A 16381-nucleotide genomic window follows, 5' to 3' on the forward strand; every position below is an offset into this window, starting at 1 on the left:
AGCCAGCCTTACAATGGTAGGAATTCACCCATAGCAGGGGAACAATGCCACATGTTTACTCTTGCTCAAAGGGCCCAGAAGATTCAGGGACGGTCTTTAAAATCCCATTCTGGGAACAAAAGTAAAAATTGCTAATCCCAGAACGAAGCAGAGGGATCACACAACCCCTCGGTCTTCATTGCAACATCTCAGCAATCAAAACCGGCAACGTGGAATAAGAAACTGCTCAGTAGGATGGCCACATGAAGCACATTTCAGACAAACCCTGACGATCAAGGAAAGCACACAAACCAAATAAAAACACGTGATAGCACTGTGCCATCACGGCTGGCCAATTCCTCCACTGCACTACACCTTTTTCAGAGTATTTGCACCACGTCCTTACCAAGCATCAAATCCAAGAGAAGAAACCCCAGGTGCTACCTTACAATAGGATCCCAAGCACAGAGATTTTCCGTTTATTTAGAGACAAACACACTGCAGAGATCACAGAAGAGCTTGCTCAGACCTTGTCAGCGACAACAATGAAAAGGCAGAGACTTGGCATCCTGGAAAAACTGAGCACATGCTGGAGCTGAGAGCCCCGAAAGCACACACCTCGTGTAACGCCTGCTCCCGGGGACTGGTGCTGCTTCGGGCAGCAGATTGTCACCACATCCACTGCTCTACCAGAGGATCCTCGCTCCGCAGGGACAGGACCACCGCCACTCGACAGCTACACCCACACCGACAGCGACTGGAAGCCGACTGCAACGAGAGCTTTTTGGCCATAGGATGATAAAAAAGACCTAGCGAAGCACTACGCATTCCCCACCCCCGTGTTAAAATCTGGGTAGGCTAGGCTTTTCCTTTGACGTCGATTTTCGGATGCCAGCGTGAAAAGGCAAGAGAACCGGATGACCAAAGGTGAAAATTAGCAGCTGGTGCGGGAAGGATGAGCGGACACACTATAGAAAGCTGCACTGCAAGGCAAGCTGATCCCCCCACCAAACTCCAAGAGAGCTGCCAAGCCCTGTCCCATGAGGCTACCAGGACTGGAAGTTCCTTCTCCTATGGTGAGTGCCTGCAGTAATCACGAATTCCAAAAATGAAACAAACGCCAAGCCCAAAAAAAAAAAAAAAAAAAGGCAAAAACTATCTTCCTGTTTTCACTGGAAAGGTCATGCCTATTTAAGGAAACCTTCCCAAGCACCATGGACGTGCTCCATCGACATCCATCAGCTAACAGCCCCGAGTTAACTGCAGTCACTCATCAAAAAATTCCCAGTCCTTAAAACAGTCGTGGTCCAAGCTCTGAATCCAAGCCGTGCTCCTCCTGGCAAGCAAAGCAGTCAGGAATAGCTGATACTACTCAGCATCAACACGGCAACTCACTGACCAGTGGAGGAGGAGAAATCCTTACTTACCCCTTTCAGCCCTGAGTAATAGGAGGGGAAAAAAAAAAAAAAAAAAAAAAAAAAACACACAGAAAAAGCCTCACAGTGCCTCCATCTCTTCTAGTCAACGCTTTCCCCGTGGAGAACACCCATCCCTGAGAGCATCTGCACATCAGTCAAAAATCCTGATTTAAAGAAGGCTCAGATATGTTTCCAAGCCAGCAGGCAGAGAGGTTTCAGGCCAAAACATAAAGCACCAACAATTTTTAGTGATGTAACGTGGTGATTTATCAACAGACGAGGAGGATTTATTATTCCAAATCTGCAATATTTAGCACGACCTCGTGACACCCCTGTCGCACTTGAAAGAAGACAGAAGAGACGGGAAGATGGTGGTGAAAGGCAAGAATTCCTTTCTGGAAGGATGCAGTCAGCAGATAGTGACACACCGACAACACAGCCCTAATTATATACATTATTTCAACTTCCTGGCATGATCCACACACACGTCTCATAAATGGATAACTGGATCACACGCTCAAATGTTAGCCTCGGTCTCGTTCACTGCCTCCAAGCCCATCACAACAGCCCAGTTCTTGGACAAGACTAATTTCTAGGTCAGAAGTGGGCACTGGAAGGATGGATGGAGAGTTGGGAACGTTAAGACAAGTTAAATCACGCTATAACCTTCTTCATTTAAAAAAAAAAATCAAAATTGACTTTTTTTCCTCTCCCTCTCCTCTTCTATGAAGCTTCCTCTGACCCACGATGGATGTTTAACCACCATTTGCAAACGCTGCCATCACCTCCTGCTGAATCCATCCCACCCTGGCAAAGATCACTCTGGTCTCCTCCTGCTAGCCCCACGATCACCCACACCAGGACCTGTGTCCCCACGAAAGAAGCACCCACTGCTGGTACCCGTCACGGCCAGCTTTAATTTATTTCAAGCTTTTCCACTTTTTTTTTTTTTTTTTCCAGATGAAGACTACGTTGCTTTTTATTTGCCCAACACGACACGTCTAGAGATCGGCCTGTGGCAATGGTGGGAGCTGTAGAGAGCTGTAGATCAAGTGTTTAAGCATCACCAGAAACCCATCAGCTACAGTAAAAACAAATAAAAATCAGAATGGAAAAAATCAGGTCGCAGGCATCAATAGGATTTTTGCAAAACTGGCCGCATTACCAGTACCTCAGCTCCTCATTTCCCACAATAAAAGATAATACACCTTTCCTACCTCTGAGGAAAACAGCAAAAATAAGATCATTAGTATCTCTGAAGCGCCCACACTACAGCAGTGAGTACCACAGAAAAGACCATTAAAAATTTATCGTTCTGTATGCAGCGCATGGTTTAGATTATCCGCAGTAAATACAGTTTGGGGTCACGCATTAGATGAAAAGAAGCAATGAAATATTGAGCAGCTCTCCATCCAGAGCCTCAACTCACACCCGCTCTAAGTGATAACGAAACTCCTGCTAGATTTAATAGCGCTTTCGGTGAGTGCTATCCATCTGAAGCCCTCTTGGAGATGAAGTCATCTACAAAAACCTACAGCGTACGACCGCACGATTCAGACCCTGCAAGGTGCCCTCCTGTCACATCGCAGGGGACGTTCAGATCTCGGAGGACCAGCAGAAGGGAGGTCAGGCCATGTTTCACCGCCTCAGTTTCCCCACACCCAGCTTCACTCCACGGCTACGCAGGGCTTTGGCCTGGAAGCAGACACAGGGAAGCGGCCTCTTGGAGAGAATTTTAATCCGGGAGAGGATAAAATAAGAAAGGAAACGGAGAAGCCCTTTAACGCACGCTCTTCCCCTTCATTTCTTCTTCCCACGAGAAGGATGCAAAGCCACAAAAGAGAAACAACAACAGAAAAAAAATCAAAGCAGGGCAGGGACTGCTCAGAAACACCCTCCCATGTGCTGCCTACAAAACCCAGGGCTGGAGGGCGAAGGCGCCCCGCGGAGCCCGGCTCTCCCAGCGCCTCACCAGCAACCTCCAGCAGCAAATTATAGGCCCGGGATCGCAGCTCCAGCCCCTTCCCAGCCCACGCGGCACTAAATCAGGCCTGGCACGCGAAGCCTTGGTGGGATTTCACCCCCGGGCATCGCACCCCGTGGCGAGGATCCCCCCCTCTGGCAGCAGCAGGGGCAGAGCTCCGCGGAAAGCCGCGGCGCAAGGGAGGGCGCTGCAAGAAACCTGAGCTGCATCCAGATCCCAGGGCCTCAAAGCCTCAGGGGAGAATATTTTGATATTTGCAACACGCAGGAACGCCACATAAGGTTGCTTCTTTAGCCTCGCTATTAAAGGAAATTTAGCTCCATGCAGCCACAGGGTAAAAAAGCGCCACAGCCTTTTTTGTTTTTTTTTTTTTCCCCACCCCTTAAATGGCGTGTGTTTTTCCCCCATTTCTATGCTAAGTAATACTTCGCGTTATTGCCGAGGTAATTACGAGCAGATAAAACCCAGGAAAGTCATAAAGAAAAAGCAACAACCGCTTGTAGCCCACACTCTTTGAAGCAAGCATCCAATTTTCCTCCACGGCGAGCTCTCCTAGACAAAGGCGGCGACAAGAAACGGCAACGGGAAGGCGCAGCCACTTCACCAGCATCCCAATGCCCTACACAAGAGACACGAGCACGAGATCTCACGGCCTCTTCTCTAATCGCTGTGAATCACCAGCCCATGCCCCGAAGGTTAGGAGGTGGCAATGGCCGAGCTGGTTGAACAGCAGCGTCTCCCCGGGCTGCTCTGCCCAAAAAGACGCTGGACCGGGCTCGACTTCAGCTGCTGTCCCTCATTAAACAACGGGATTGTTGCTGCGGGTGCAAATGGGACCAGGAACGGCTCACGAGCGACTTCCCCAACATCCCGGGCATCATACAGAAGCGAGAACTCATCCTATAAACATCAAGATGTGATGGTCCCTCCTCAGAGAAACCAGGGACATGGTCCTGGAGGTATCCCAGCAGGGTTTTGCGGCACAGCACAGCGAGGGTGTGACAAGGGGCACTGCGGGCCAGGATGGCCATACAGCCCAAACCCTGCAAGGACCAAGGCCTGGCGGGTTGCAGCCTTTCCAAAACATCCTGTAGGGATGGAGGCTTGCTCCTGAGAGAGAAACAGGGGAATGCGGGAGCATCCTGGGGAAGAAGACGTGATATTCTTTCAGAGTATGAGATCTCTCTCAAAATAGCACTTCCCTGAGTTTAGAAAAGACCGCAGGCAAAATTAAATTTACTGGAGAGCAAAGGCAGCGAGGGCCCGAAACGCGGTCAAGCAGCTCTAATCCCTAAACATCGGGATTATCTCATGACAGCTACACTCCAGCCTCCATTCAATGGCACTGCAAAATGTAGATCAACAGGATGCTTCAATGAGCTGGAACTCGTTACCTCTAATTGCTTCTCTCACTTCACTTCTGGACGTCCCTCTGATCCCCTGGCCACGTCGTTTCAAAAGCGCACACGGAGAGGTCAAGGAATAGCCAAGACGGGCAAATTAAATAGCAGGTTTCCAGTCGGCCAAGACGCCGGCCCTCCTCTTTCAATTCGTACGAAAGTTTGGGCTTGCCCCGCGTCACGAGACAAGCCAGGAGCACAAACCGAGGGGTTTTAGAGCACTTCCAACTGCTGTGACCCCAAACACCCTCCCGGGGGACAGCAATTTTGCAAGCTACCAGCGCCCCGTCCTTCGGCTGCCGTCTTTGGGGGCCCGGACCACACGCAGAGCCCAGCTCAGTATCGCTTCCACATGTCTCCCACCACTGCCCAACCTGGCTTTGGCTTCCCTCCCACTACTGCAAACAAAGCAGTTATTTTTTTATTATTATTTTATATTATTTTTATTACCACTGCCTCCTTTGCCTCTCCTGTGCCCTGGTTTTCCCGCTGTCACTGGGCTCCCTGGAGCAAAGCAGCTGGGAGCCCTCGGCGCAGCCACCACGTGGCACCCTGAAAGCAGAGGTGTGAACCCCAAATGACAAAGGAGGAGGTGGGAGCCCCACTGGTGAGGTCTCTGGGTGGAAAAGACGACGGAGAGTACTTCATGGCACGCCGGTCCGAGCTCAGCTGCGACCGCGAGGTGGGCAGCCCCAGCAGAAAGGGCAGGGAGAGCCCAGGCTTTCTGCAAAACGCCAGCATGCTCGTGTTTCTCAATGGGAACCCTGAAAAGGACAAATTAACCAGCATATGTGTACAGCTGGTACTCGCGCTCAGAAGGAAACCATCTCCTGTAGAGCCAGACCTCTGTTCGGCTTCCAGCCTCTCAACTCCGGCCATCACCTTTGAACACAAACCTCTGAAACCCAAAGAGAAAATACCGACAGAGCCTGTAGGGGTACTAAAGTATCCTGAATGCTTTCCTCGAGCTTTCCATTTTCCTGAGTGTGGCAGGAAAAGAGCCAACTTTAAAGTGCTCTCAGCATCTCTGTAATCCCGACTCCGAGCCTGCACGCCAAAAAAGTTTTCTTTGAACTGGAGATTTTCTGAAGTCTTCCCAGACCGTGTCAGGTAATTCCTAACACTCCAATATTTAGGAAAAATAAAATAAAATAAGTACGACAAAAGCAAACGGAGAAGCAACAACAAACTAGGAGGTGATTCATTATAGCAATAGTCTGCAATAGTCTGTCCAAGCAGCATCCCAGGAAACCTCATCCTGGATCCGAGGCAGGGGTCAGCTTTTAAAGGCTGGAGCTGCATTTCTTCTCTGAAACGTGGCTCCACATCTCTTTAGGAGAATGGCCACACCGTGAATAATAAGAGGGAGGAAAAACTAACCTGACAGCACGGCGTTTCCGTGATTTACTGGAACTAGATGTTCTCCTCCACGAGATTTTGAAATACAGATTTCCACAGGGTCACTCGCAGTGCAAAAGCTGTTATTCACAGCCCCCTTCTGCTTTATGGCCCCCGTCAGCCCTCCTACTTGTAAAACCCAAACCCATCTTTGGAAACTAGTAGCAGGTTTGTTTCTTGCCCTCCTCTGAAGCACCATTAAAGGGCCGTAGCTTGAACTGGGACACCGAGGGGAGCGTGCTGGTGCTCTTGCTCGTATTGATATCCCTCCTGGGTACGTAGCTCGTGTGCTTTGCTTGAGGTTAAGCAGACGGCTAGATTTCAGACCAAACAGGAATTTTCTCCCCAGTCAAATTGGCAATAGCTGCTGGATCCCTGCCCTCTCCCTCTGCAGGAGCCTTCACTTTCATCCTGGGATCAACCAGGAATCTCCATCTCCCCAGCCTCCTATCGCAATGCCCCTGCTCCTCCCTTCAGTCCAAGGTGTCCTGCCTTCATCCTAGAGGGATTCGAGCTGGTAGAGGGTGTTAAAGAGCATCTTCTGGCTCACAGCAGGAGGAGAAGCAGCGTGGATTTTCTTGCGGAGCGAAGACTTATAGTCTATTACATCATTATTTACAGTCGCGGGGCACTGATCTCAGCAACACCAGGCATTTTTATGAACCCTACGCAGACCTGCCAGAATGGCACCACAAAGTCACCCGTCACTGCCTGGAGAAGTTGACAGGGACTAGGTAAGGTAAGCTGCACTAACAGCCTTCCCTGACCAGCCACATTTACCACTGACCAGCTCACACTTTGCACCTCAGTCCTGCCACACTGCTCTCAGGCACAGCTCAATGCGCCAACCAGACTGGACCTCATAACACAGCCAAATCAAAATTCACCCTGGGTACCAAATGGTCAGTTGATCAACTCGTTCAGCCTTGTGCGATACAACCAGAAAATAATTCAATAACAACTCCCTACAGCAGCATGAGCCGGCTGGTACGCTTCCAGCACCCTGATGGGGAAGGTGAACGCTGCGCCGAGGCGTGACACCCTCATCTGCAGCTCCAAAGAGAAAGAAGGGACCCGTCCCAGCTAACCACAACATTTCCCTCCTCCTCTAAATCTCCTCCTCCTCCAAGAGGCTTTCAAAGACAAGATCATCGCACTGGTCCTTTCTCTTCCATCTGTGCAGCAGTCGACCTCTTCTGAAAAGCAGCAAACACAGCTGCATCAACAACTGCATTTGGGTGCAGTGACTTAAGCCAATATAACTTTTTTTTTTTTTCCCCCTCTCTTAGGGTCTATTTTTACCCAGACCAGCAAGCTGATCCAAATGATTCAACTCATCCAAGCCAGCAAATGGAGCCAGCTCCTCGCTAGTATCTAAACAGTTAAGAAGCAGAGGTACCTTTGGGGCTGTTCTTTTCCAAAGCTTACAAACACATCCAAATACTTCCAGGAGACATTCCTGGCTGGTGGTATTCGGTTTTTGCCACTTAGGGACCTCAGGGAGCTAAAAAGCAGCAGCTCGCGCTGGACCTATTCCTCCCACGCCGCGATTAACTAAAATATGTCCCAGAAGCAGATAGCAGCCATGATCCGATTTGTCCCAATCCCAACTCAAGCAGCTTTACACCACCCTCCTAACGAGATCAGCACTGGCCAAGCACCATTTATCCAGCCTGATCAGAGATGGATTAGATAATGAAACCCTAACTGCATAAGCTGTCTGAGCACGCTCGCCTGAGACAGCAGAAAACAAGCAGCCCCAAAAAAAAAAATAAATTAAGGGATACTTCAAGCTTAAAAGCACGCTTTGCTCCAAGATCTTAGTAACCAGCTACTATCTTGTCTCCCTGCGGGCTACGTTTGGTATTTCATGTTAACAGACCAAAAAAAAAAAAAAAAAAAAAAAACACAAGACACCACTATTAGTCTTACGGTTGCATCACTAATTGCTATAGCTAAACGATTTCTTTCAGCAACAGAAGCCGTACACATGTCCTGAGCCATCAGTGTGTACGAGCTGTGCACAGAAGGCACCGTGGCAAGCACGGCACCCCGGGATCCCTCCCAATCAGCCTCGAAACACGAGGTCACGGAGTTTACGCAGCAGCAGCAGCCTGTGGCTCTGGAGCAGGAAGTAGAAAATTGACAGGATCTGCAGGAAAAACAAGGTACAACAGTTGCTGGTGTTATTTCCAGCTTCCAGAAAGCCTCTAGTACATATGAAAAAAAAAAAAAAAGGGGGAAAAAAATAATAGGCTCTTTATTCCTCTCGTAAGCATTACGTACAGTTAAACGTAGAGAATTTGCTACAAGAGAACCCGTTATTTCCCAATAAAGTGCTTCTAAAGTCAACACTATCTGAACAGAAATGCTCGTGAAAGGCCACCCTGTGTTATGCTTTGACTTTAAGGTACAAAGATATAGGATTTCAAAACATTCGAGCACACGTCTTCCTGGCGCAGAAATCATTTGTACGACTGGCTTCGACTTTGGCGTTGTGTGCTTACAACCCGGACCCGGTTCTCCAAACAAACCAACCACTCTCCTCAGCCCTAAAAAACGTCACGGGAAACTTCTGGCCAAAACAGAGCGCATGGATGCTCCACTGCCTATGTACACATACATATGAAGATGTTCATCCTTTATATTGAAAAGATTGAAGAATCTTTTCGTATGTGTATATACGGAAAGATGAAAATTACACCAAGAACATCAAGTAACTACAGCAGGGGGCTCCTGGTCTGGAGACCGGTTATATTGGCCATAAATGTTTCATCCTAAACCTGGACTATTCATAGCGTTTCTCTGCGTGATTTCTCTGCTGTTTGCCAGCGTTTGACATGGAAACCCAGCCTGATGCTCTGCTCGGAGCCACGCTCAACCCCTGCTCCTGCTAACGGGGCTGCACACCGCTGTGGGAGTCCCACGTCTGCACGCCGCGATCCTACTACCGCGTAGCAATCCCTGAGCACTTTCAGAACCAAGCAGAGCATTTGCTGGGGATAGAAACCGTGCTAGCGTACGTGGATAAAAATAAGAATAATAATAATTTTAAGACTGGTTGAAGTCTCTTTGTAGGGAGGTGGAGGCACCAGTGGAGGTGCTGGCCTGTGTGGATGCCAGCGGGTGTAGCACCAGCTGCAAGAAATGGGTGCATCCCTGCAGGGCAATGACCCTAATTCCCAATTGCACGAGGTGTGGGTGCTCCTGGGGCTCCTTTTGGGTTTGGGCTGGTGGCGAAACACCGACTCCAGGGATGTTGGAGCTGGCTGCGATGCCACGAGGGGGGCACCCCCTTGGGGTGCTTGGATACCCCAAAAGGGCTCACCCCAGCGAGCCAAGCACCCCAGGAGCGAACAAAGGGGACCCCCCTTGGGGTGCCCCCACCCTCCCTTTCAGCCACCCCCTACCTGCATGCCGCCACCCTCGGCCTCCGCCTCGGTGCGCAGCCTCTTGCTGTGGCCGCCCTCGGCTCCGTCCCCGCCGGGCATGGGCTGCTCGGGCTCCGGCTCCCGCTTGACGCCGCGGGCGGCCAGGAGCTGCGGCTGCTGCTGCTGCTGCTGCTGCTGCTGCTGCGGGGGCTGGCTGCCCTCCGCCATCCGCACCGCCGGAGCCCCGGCCGCCCCCCGCCGCGGTGGCCCCGCTGTCAGCACGGAGGACGATGATGAAGAGGAGGAGGAAGATTGAAAGGGAAAAGTGGGGGGGGGGGGGGAGGGAGGGAGGGACGGGGGCGCCGCGGCCCCGGAGGCGGCGCGGGCGCGGCGGGCTCGGAGCCACCCGAGCGGCTCGGGGAGGGGAGGGGTGGGAGGGGAGGGAGGGGCCGAAGCCCCTCGGCAATCTCCGGAAGCGGCCGCCCCCGGAGCCGAAGCGGCGCGACCCCCGCTCGGCAACCTTCGGAGGGAGGGGTGAGGGGCGGGGCTATAAGGAAAGGGGGTGGGGTTAAAGGGAAAAGGGGCGGGGCCGCCGCGGGGAGCAAGGAGGCCGTGAAAATGGCCGCCGGGGGCTGGCTGCGGGCACGGCCCTGAGGAGGGGGCGGGGGGTGGTGGCGGCCCCAAGCGTGGTGCTCGCTGTTAAAAAGCGCCTGGAGCGGGGTGTGCCTGTCGCTGGCTGGCAGCACACACAGGCTCGGCTCCTCCCGTGGCAGGGTGATGTCTTATTTGTGTTACACACTCAGAGCAAAGCGTCCCCATCCTCTCCATCTCCTCACCATCTTCCCCCTGCTCCCACCGCCAGCCCTGCCAGGAGAGCTGGCGGCCCCACACGCAGGTCCCTCAGTGACTTGTTTTCGGCTGGTGTTCCCCTCACAAAGCCCCCAGCTCTGGGATGGGGTGCCCACCCCAAGAGAGCTGCCGTGACCCCACAGCCGAGCAGCCCCACGGTTGCTGCATGCCATCGCTTGCTCTGTGACGTGACCGCCCTGATCCTTCATCTCTTTGTTTTCTCCGTCTCTTTCCATTTCCACTTTAAATAAATAAATAAATAAATAAAAAGATTAATGAATTAATCTTCACAGTATGCGCGTGGGGTGGGTGTTATCTCCATTGAACAGAAGGGATACGAGGCATTCCTGAAGTCACAAAAAAAAAAGCTTTTTTTTTGAGCTGGGACCACAAACTTAATCTGTAGGTTTCCTTTCGCACCACCCAGCTGCCTTTCAGGTGCTTGTCCCTGACATCTGAGACATACTAAGCAGACAGCTGCCTCTGCCCTTAACCCCTTCTCTCTGCCTTGCACCCCTCCTGCCTGCGACGCCTCCTCGCCATTGCTTCATGCATGAGTTCGCAGAGCCCTCCTCGGTGCCTGGACTTTGGCAGGTCAACGAGAGGCAGCTGTAACAAATGCTACCTCTCCGAAGCTGGTGTGAAGAGTGTCTATCTGAACAAATCCATACCGTTTTAGAATAAAGATGATTTGGGTTGTTTTGCCTTTTTTTTTTTTTTTTCCACAGAAAGACTCCCTGTGAAGGGATTCCTTGAAGGAGCCAGCATGTGCCGGTGCTCCCCCCAGGCTGGAGTTCAGGTGCCATCAGGGCTTGGGGTGTGAAAGGTCGGGGTGTGAAAGGTCCATGGAGTACAAAGAGCTGTGTCCGTGCTGCATGCTCTGATGGAGCCGGGGCGGTGACTCATGGAGCCGTGAGGCACGGGCACGAAATGAGGCACAAACGCAGCTATTAGTCTCCGGCCCAAAGGCAGAGAAATCATTAGGAGACAGTTCAAAGCAAGCCTCTCCTCCCCGCCACCACAACTGAGGGAGGTTTCTCAGTGCTGCCGTGGTCTACGCAGCACGCCTCATCCCGCTGACCGCAGCGGCTCCCTCTCGGCCTTGCAGCCCCCGTGCAGCTTTGCCCCTCTCCCTCCTTCTAGGTCTGCCTCTCCACTGAGCAGGTCAGGGAGATTCAGCAGCTTGCCCAACCCTGCCCATTTCATCTGTTCCCCTCCTGGTAGCCAAGCTTTTGGAGCCACAAGCGGGACTACTTTCAGCCATAGTCCCGCAGGTAAAAAAGTGCTGCCAAGGCGCAGCTCCAGCCTGCCCTTTGCTCCTGGCTTCACAGGAAGCGGTGCTAGAGCTTTCCCCTAGCAGCGAGCGTTTCTCCTTGCTTATCTCTGGGCTGGCCCTTAGGCGCAAAATTTTATTTGCACAGGTTGCTCACACAGCCGTCGTTCAGCAGCTCGGCACCCACGGGGCACCCGGTCTTTTGCCAGGGATGCCGCTTGCACTGAGGACTCCTGGTTTCATCGAGCACCCGGCACCTCAGCGACCTACCTCCACCGCCAAGAGCTCAGGGCAAAACCTTCCCTGCCTCCTTGTTTTCCTGCCTGCTTCGACTGGGCTGTGCTTCCGTGGGGTGTCGTCGTGTGCTAAGCTTGTGTTGTTTTGAGTACACCACTGCTGCTAAAGCTGCACGACACCTGCAGTGCAGATGCAGTTATCGACTTCCACACAGATAACATAAAAATGTCTTCTGCCTGCCCTGCTTCTGCTTGTAAGATGGGGAATAAAGCAGGTGCTCCTGCACCTCTAATACAAAGGGGGCTGATAACTGCTTCTGTGAAAGAGGCACGGTCTCCCTAAAACATATAGGAAGCTGTGTGGGGATCGTGTCAAGGAAACAAAAGGCCTTTTGCTTTCGCATTGAGACAGTGGGGCAGCATCGGAGGAGCTCCTGCCCTGCTGCTGGGGTGCTGGGCAGTGTGGGCAAACAAACGGGCAGCACTAATCAGGCTTTGCAACTGCTCCTTTCCACGTGTGCCGGAGGCTGTGCCGCTGGAGAAGGGCAAGTGCCCAGCCGGAGACAGCCTGCCCTGGCCGCGGAGCAGGCAGACAAAGCAAAGGACAAAGCAAAACACCCATCCTGGGAACAGAAGGGTTTTTATCGTGTTAACTCCAGTTTGTTTTCGCCGAAGCGCCCCGTCTGTTAGGGCCCCTTCGCTACAACTCAATTTGCTCCGTGGCTGAGCCGCGGAGCGGAGGCCGCTTCTTCCTCACTAATCGGGTTATTGGAAAGCACCTCGGGGTGCATTGTTGGACACAAAACGCCCGGCTAAGCTGCTCCTTAGCAAGGCCAAGCCAGCCAGAGGAGCGATGCCCCTGCACGGAGACGAGCCCACGGATATTTCCTCCTCCCTCTCCGAGGCGGGATGAGGCGGTGTGTGTGCCCTGATGCTTCCCAGCTGTCGGAGCCTTCCCTCGAGGCTGTGCGAATTGCAACAGCACGGATGACGCCTCGGGGACGCGAGCCGTGGCTCCGGGCTTGCTCCAGCTTTTCGCTATTCCAAACATTTCGCAGGGCCCCTCCTCTGCTGCTGCTCAAGTTTTAGCCCTTTGTGCACTCGCGGCGCTCGCAGGCTTTTCCAGTTCCATTCCTCAGATTTTCCTTGGTCTCAACTTTCAACTGAAAGAAATTTCCACGTGTCCAGGCGGGCTTGCTCAACTTTCCAGCTTGCAGCCCGCGCCTGATGGCTGACTCCGCCTGCTGGCTGCTCAGCACTCCGGCATTGCTACCAGAAGAGCAGGGAGATGTATCCCGCACCCTCGTCACAAACCCGTACCCTTTTGCGTGTTTTCTGCAGGAGATTATCAGCTTTCCCTTGAACAGAAAGGAGCTGTGCGAATTTATCATAGCACCGCACCGATACCGTGCTGACACACCAATAAGCACTTGTAATCTGATTTTACCCTTTCATTTATTGCTGGTACAACACACATTTCAAATAAGATTTGAAAACATACTTTTTTTTTTCCCTTTCTTTTAAACTAGAAATAGTTACTGCCTCGCTGGCTTCATATCCGAGTCACAAAGCAGTGATAAAACACGATAAATACTCCATGTACAAGCCAAAAGGATGTTTTCAAAGTTAGGCAAACCCCTCTTAATAAGGAATATCCCCTAAACGTGCCACATCTGCACTGAGCTTAAGAGTTCACGTAACAAAACGATGCGTGCATGAGCACAGAGCCAGCTGGGTCAAGAGGACCGACTGTCAGAGCACAGAGAAATCCTTTTCTCGGGATTCAGCGTGACATTTAGGTGCTTCCCTAACCCAAGAAACATCATGGCAATCAGTGAGGTTATCGGCAGACTTCTGGGCAGGGTGGGTGCTTCAATCCTGGGCTGAATCGGGGCTGCACCTCGCATGCAGTGCCGGGCGGCTTGCAGGCTCCGAGCATGCCAGCCTGCCCTGCCGCTTGCCAGGGCTCTCTTATCTCCAGGAAAACGCAATTATTTCAAATGCGATTTGGAGCCCCCACCGAAGCAGCCCTAACCCTCTCTCCCCGAGCTACAGAAAATCCAGACGGCGCATAATCCACTGCAGGAAACGCGAACGCCTAATGCAATTTTATAGGCGGCCAAAGGGTGCCAAGTGTGCTAGCCCAGACAATGGGCTGTGGATTTCTGCAGGGAAAACAAGCCCCAAAAAGGGGCGGGGGGGGGGGGGGGTGGGGAGGGTGCTGGAGCCGCAGCTCCTCTCGGTGCTCCTCAAACCTCAGGAACCTCAAGCTGCGGCTGCTGGCGCCGCGGGCTGCAGAAACCCAGCCATATTTAGGCATGTTTTCCAGTCCCAGCTCCTACTCCTCCTGAGCAGGAGGGCGAGCGGGGCTGTAGCTTCAAACCAGAATAAAACCCTCCCCTCCTGGGCGAAATGCAGTGACAAAACTGTGGTGGATTCCCTGACCGCGTGGGGGACACCCGAAACCTGCTGCGGGGCGCGGGGCTGCCCCTGCCCGCTCCCCCCATGGGTTTTATTAATGCTTTATTAATGTCCTTGATACGAGTTCACGCTCAGATGGGAGCTAGGCTGGGTCGGGTAACGGGCCAAAACGTGGAACAGGGAAATTGCAACAGCCTCCCAAGCCTGCGCCATAAATTCAGGCAATTTAGGGCGGAGGGGAAGGCCGGGAGCAACCCGGGCGCATTCCTCAGCAGCGGGAGCGCGCAGGTAGGGCACCAGCCCATAACCACGTCACACCGAGGGGGTCACTGCTGTTTTAGCACCCAGACACACTGACGATGTTTTTTTAAAGAGGTTTTCTGCCCTCGGTTTCCATTCTGCAGCCGCCAGCTTGTTTGGGTGCCTCAGCTGCGCGCCCGCCTTCTGGCCTCAGCGCCCCTCCTGCGGTGTTTGCTCAGAGGTTAATCACGGGACCCGCGATGGACTTTGCCCCAGATGATATCCATGCAACGCAAACCGACGTAGACGTGCCTGCACTCACGAATATATCGGCGTATATACACCAGGGAGCGCTGGGCCCAGCTGCGGGCCCACGCTGCTGGGGCCCAACCGAGCCCTCAGGTGCTGCTCACGGGTGGCTGGGGCCCTGGCTCCCTAGAGGCAGCACCCCTCACCCCTCTGCTCATTATTTTTCCCTTCCTCATTTTTCCTGCAGCAGGAACTTTCCCCTGGGAGCCATTAAGTAGGAGAAGGGCCACGAGGAGAAACGGGAGCCAGGGGCTCAGCTTGCAACCAGGCACAAATTCCCCCCCTCTGCTGCCAGAACCGCACCAAACAGCCCCGCGCTGCTCCTCGGCTGCCACAGGGGCCGAAGCAACACGTTGTGGGGTGCTCCCGCAGGGTGCATGGCCAAAACCAGGCGCGGCAGCTCCATCTTTCCCTTACCAGTGCTCGGATTTGGCTCTTTAGATGGGGCTGCGACAGCGAGGAAGAGCGTGCGGATGCCTCCCGCCAGGGCTCTTCCCACGGCTGTGCCTGCTCCAGGCGGTTTCCTTCCTCCGCCCCATGGCCAGGAAAAGCGTTGGCCATGATCCAGCGAGCAGGACCATGAAGGATATCTCCAGACAGCACTGCCTGCTTCCTCTGGATGCCCCCCAACAAGGGCACACGGAGTCAGGGTGGCTGAGTGCCCCACAAACCCCTCCAGAAGCTCACCCACCCTGCCCCAGGGCCCCTTCGGTCCCCAAACACCGCTGCGTGATCCCAGCCCTGCTGTGCCTGCTTGCACAGCCCCTGCGATGGGGCTTTGTCCCCACTGGGACTTTTTATGTCCACAAAGCCCTGCTTTAGCTTGGTCTTGTGCAAGGTCGGGGTGTGGAGCGATGGCTCCCTGCTATAAAAGGGCTTTAAGAGAGCAGCAATCCGTTTACCCTGAGCGATAGACCCTGCCATAACACCCTCTCTTCACACAGTTTCCATCAAAAGCCAATTAAGGCTGTGCTGAATGAAGCCACCCACAGCACAGCTCCAGATTAATTAGCAGCACAAAACTAAATTACGTGCGACGCAGGACCGCGAGGCCGGCCCCTCCATCATCATCACTTCTGTCTCCGTTTTTACTGGCTCAGCACGGCAGCAAGGTCTGGAGCATCACAAATTTAGGAGTGGAGGTTTGGTGGTTTGTTTTTTTTCTTTTTTTTTTTTCTTTTTTTTTTTTCCTCCTTTTCCTTCTGCTTTCATTCTAATTATTGGCAGCAGGAGAAGGAAAAAATGGTCCAGACTGACAGCGAGCTGTGTTCGCTGCCTGTCCGGGAGCTGGGAACACTGCCTCCAGCTGTGTGTGTGTGAGGCCAAGGTTCAGCAGAAGGTGCCCCAGGCAAATTTCACATCCAGGGCTCTTCGGGGAAGGCAGCGCAGCTGGGTCTTGCCAGCAGGGCTGGGACGAGGCAGCCTGGGGAGGGAAGGGAAGAGGGCAAAAATGGAACAGGACAAAATCCCTGCCCTAAACCTGGCAGCTGGCTGCAGCCAGGG

General features: G+C 53.0%; 1 protein-coding gene across 8 annotated transcripts in view; it reads right to left on the reverse strand.

Annotated features, from left to right (window-relative positions):
• Nucleotides 1-10011, reverse strand: part of RBFOX2 (RNA binding fox-1 homolog 2) — a 158247-nt gene extending 148236 nt beyond the window's left edge. For 3 of the 8 annotated variants that reach the window (XR_014316910.1, XM_082753285.1, XM_082753288.1), the window contains exon 1: nt 9590-10008. Coding sequence is in view for 7 of the 8 variants with exons in the window: in XM_082753285.1 (XP_082609411.1) it covers nt 9590-9778 (189 nt within the window). In the remaining variant the exon portion in view is untranslated. Of the gene's footprint in view, nt 1-9589 lie in introns of all 8 variants that reach the window. The other 5 variants (XM_082753287.1, XM_082753289.1, XM_082753286.1 and 2 more) reach the window with 3 other exon arrangements.
• Nucleotides 10012-16381: the final 6370 nt, after the last annotated feature.

This window comes from Aythya marila (genome assembly GCF_965140915.1).
Source record: "Aythya marila genome assembly, chromosome: 1".
NCBI lineage: Eukaryota > Metazoa > Chordata > Aves > Anseriformes > Anatidae > Aythya > Aythya marila.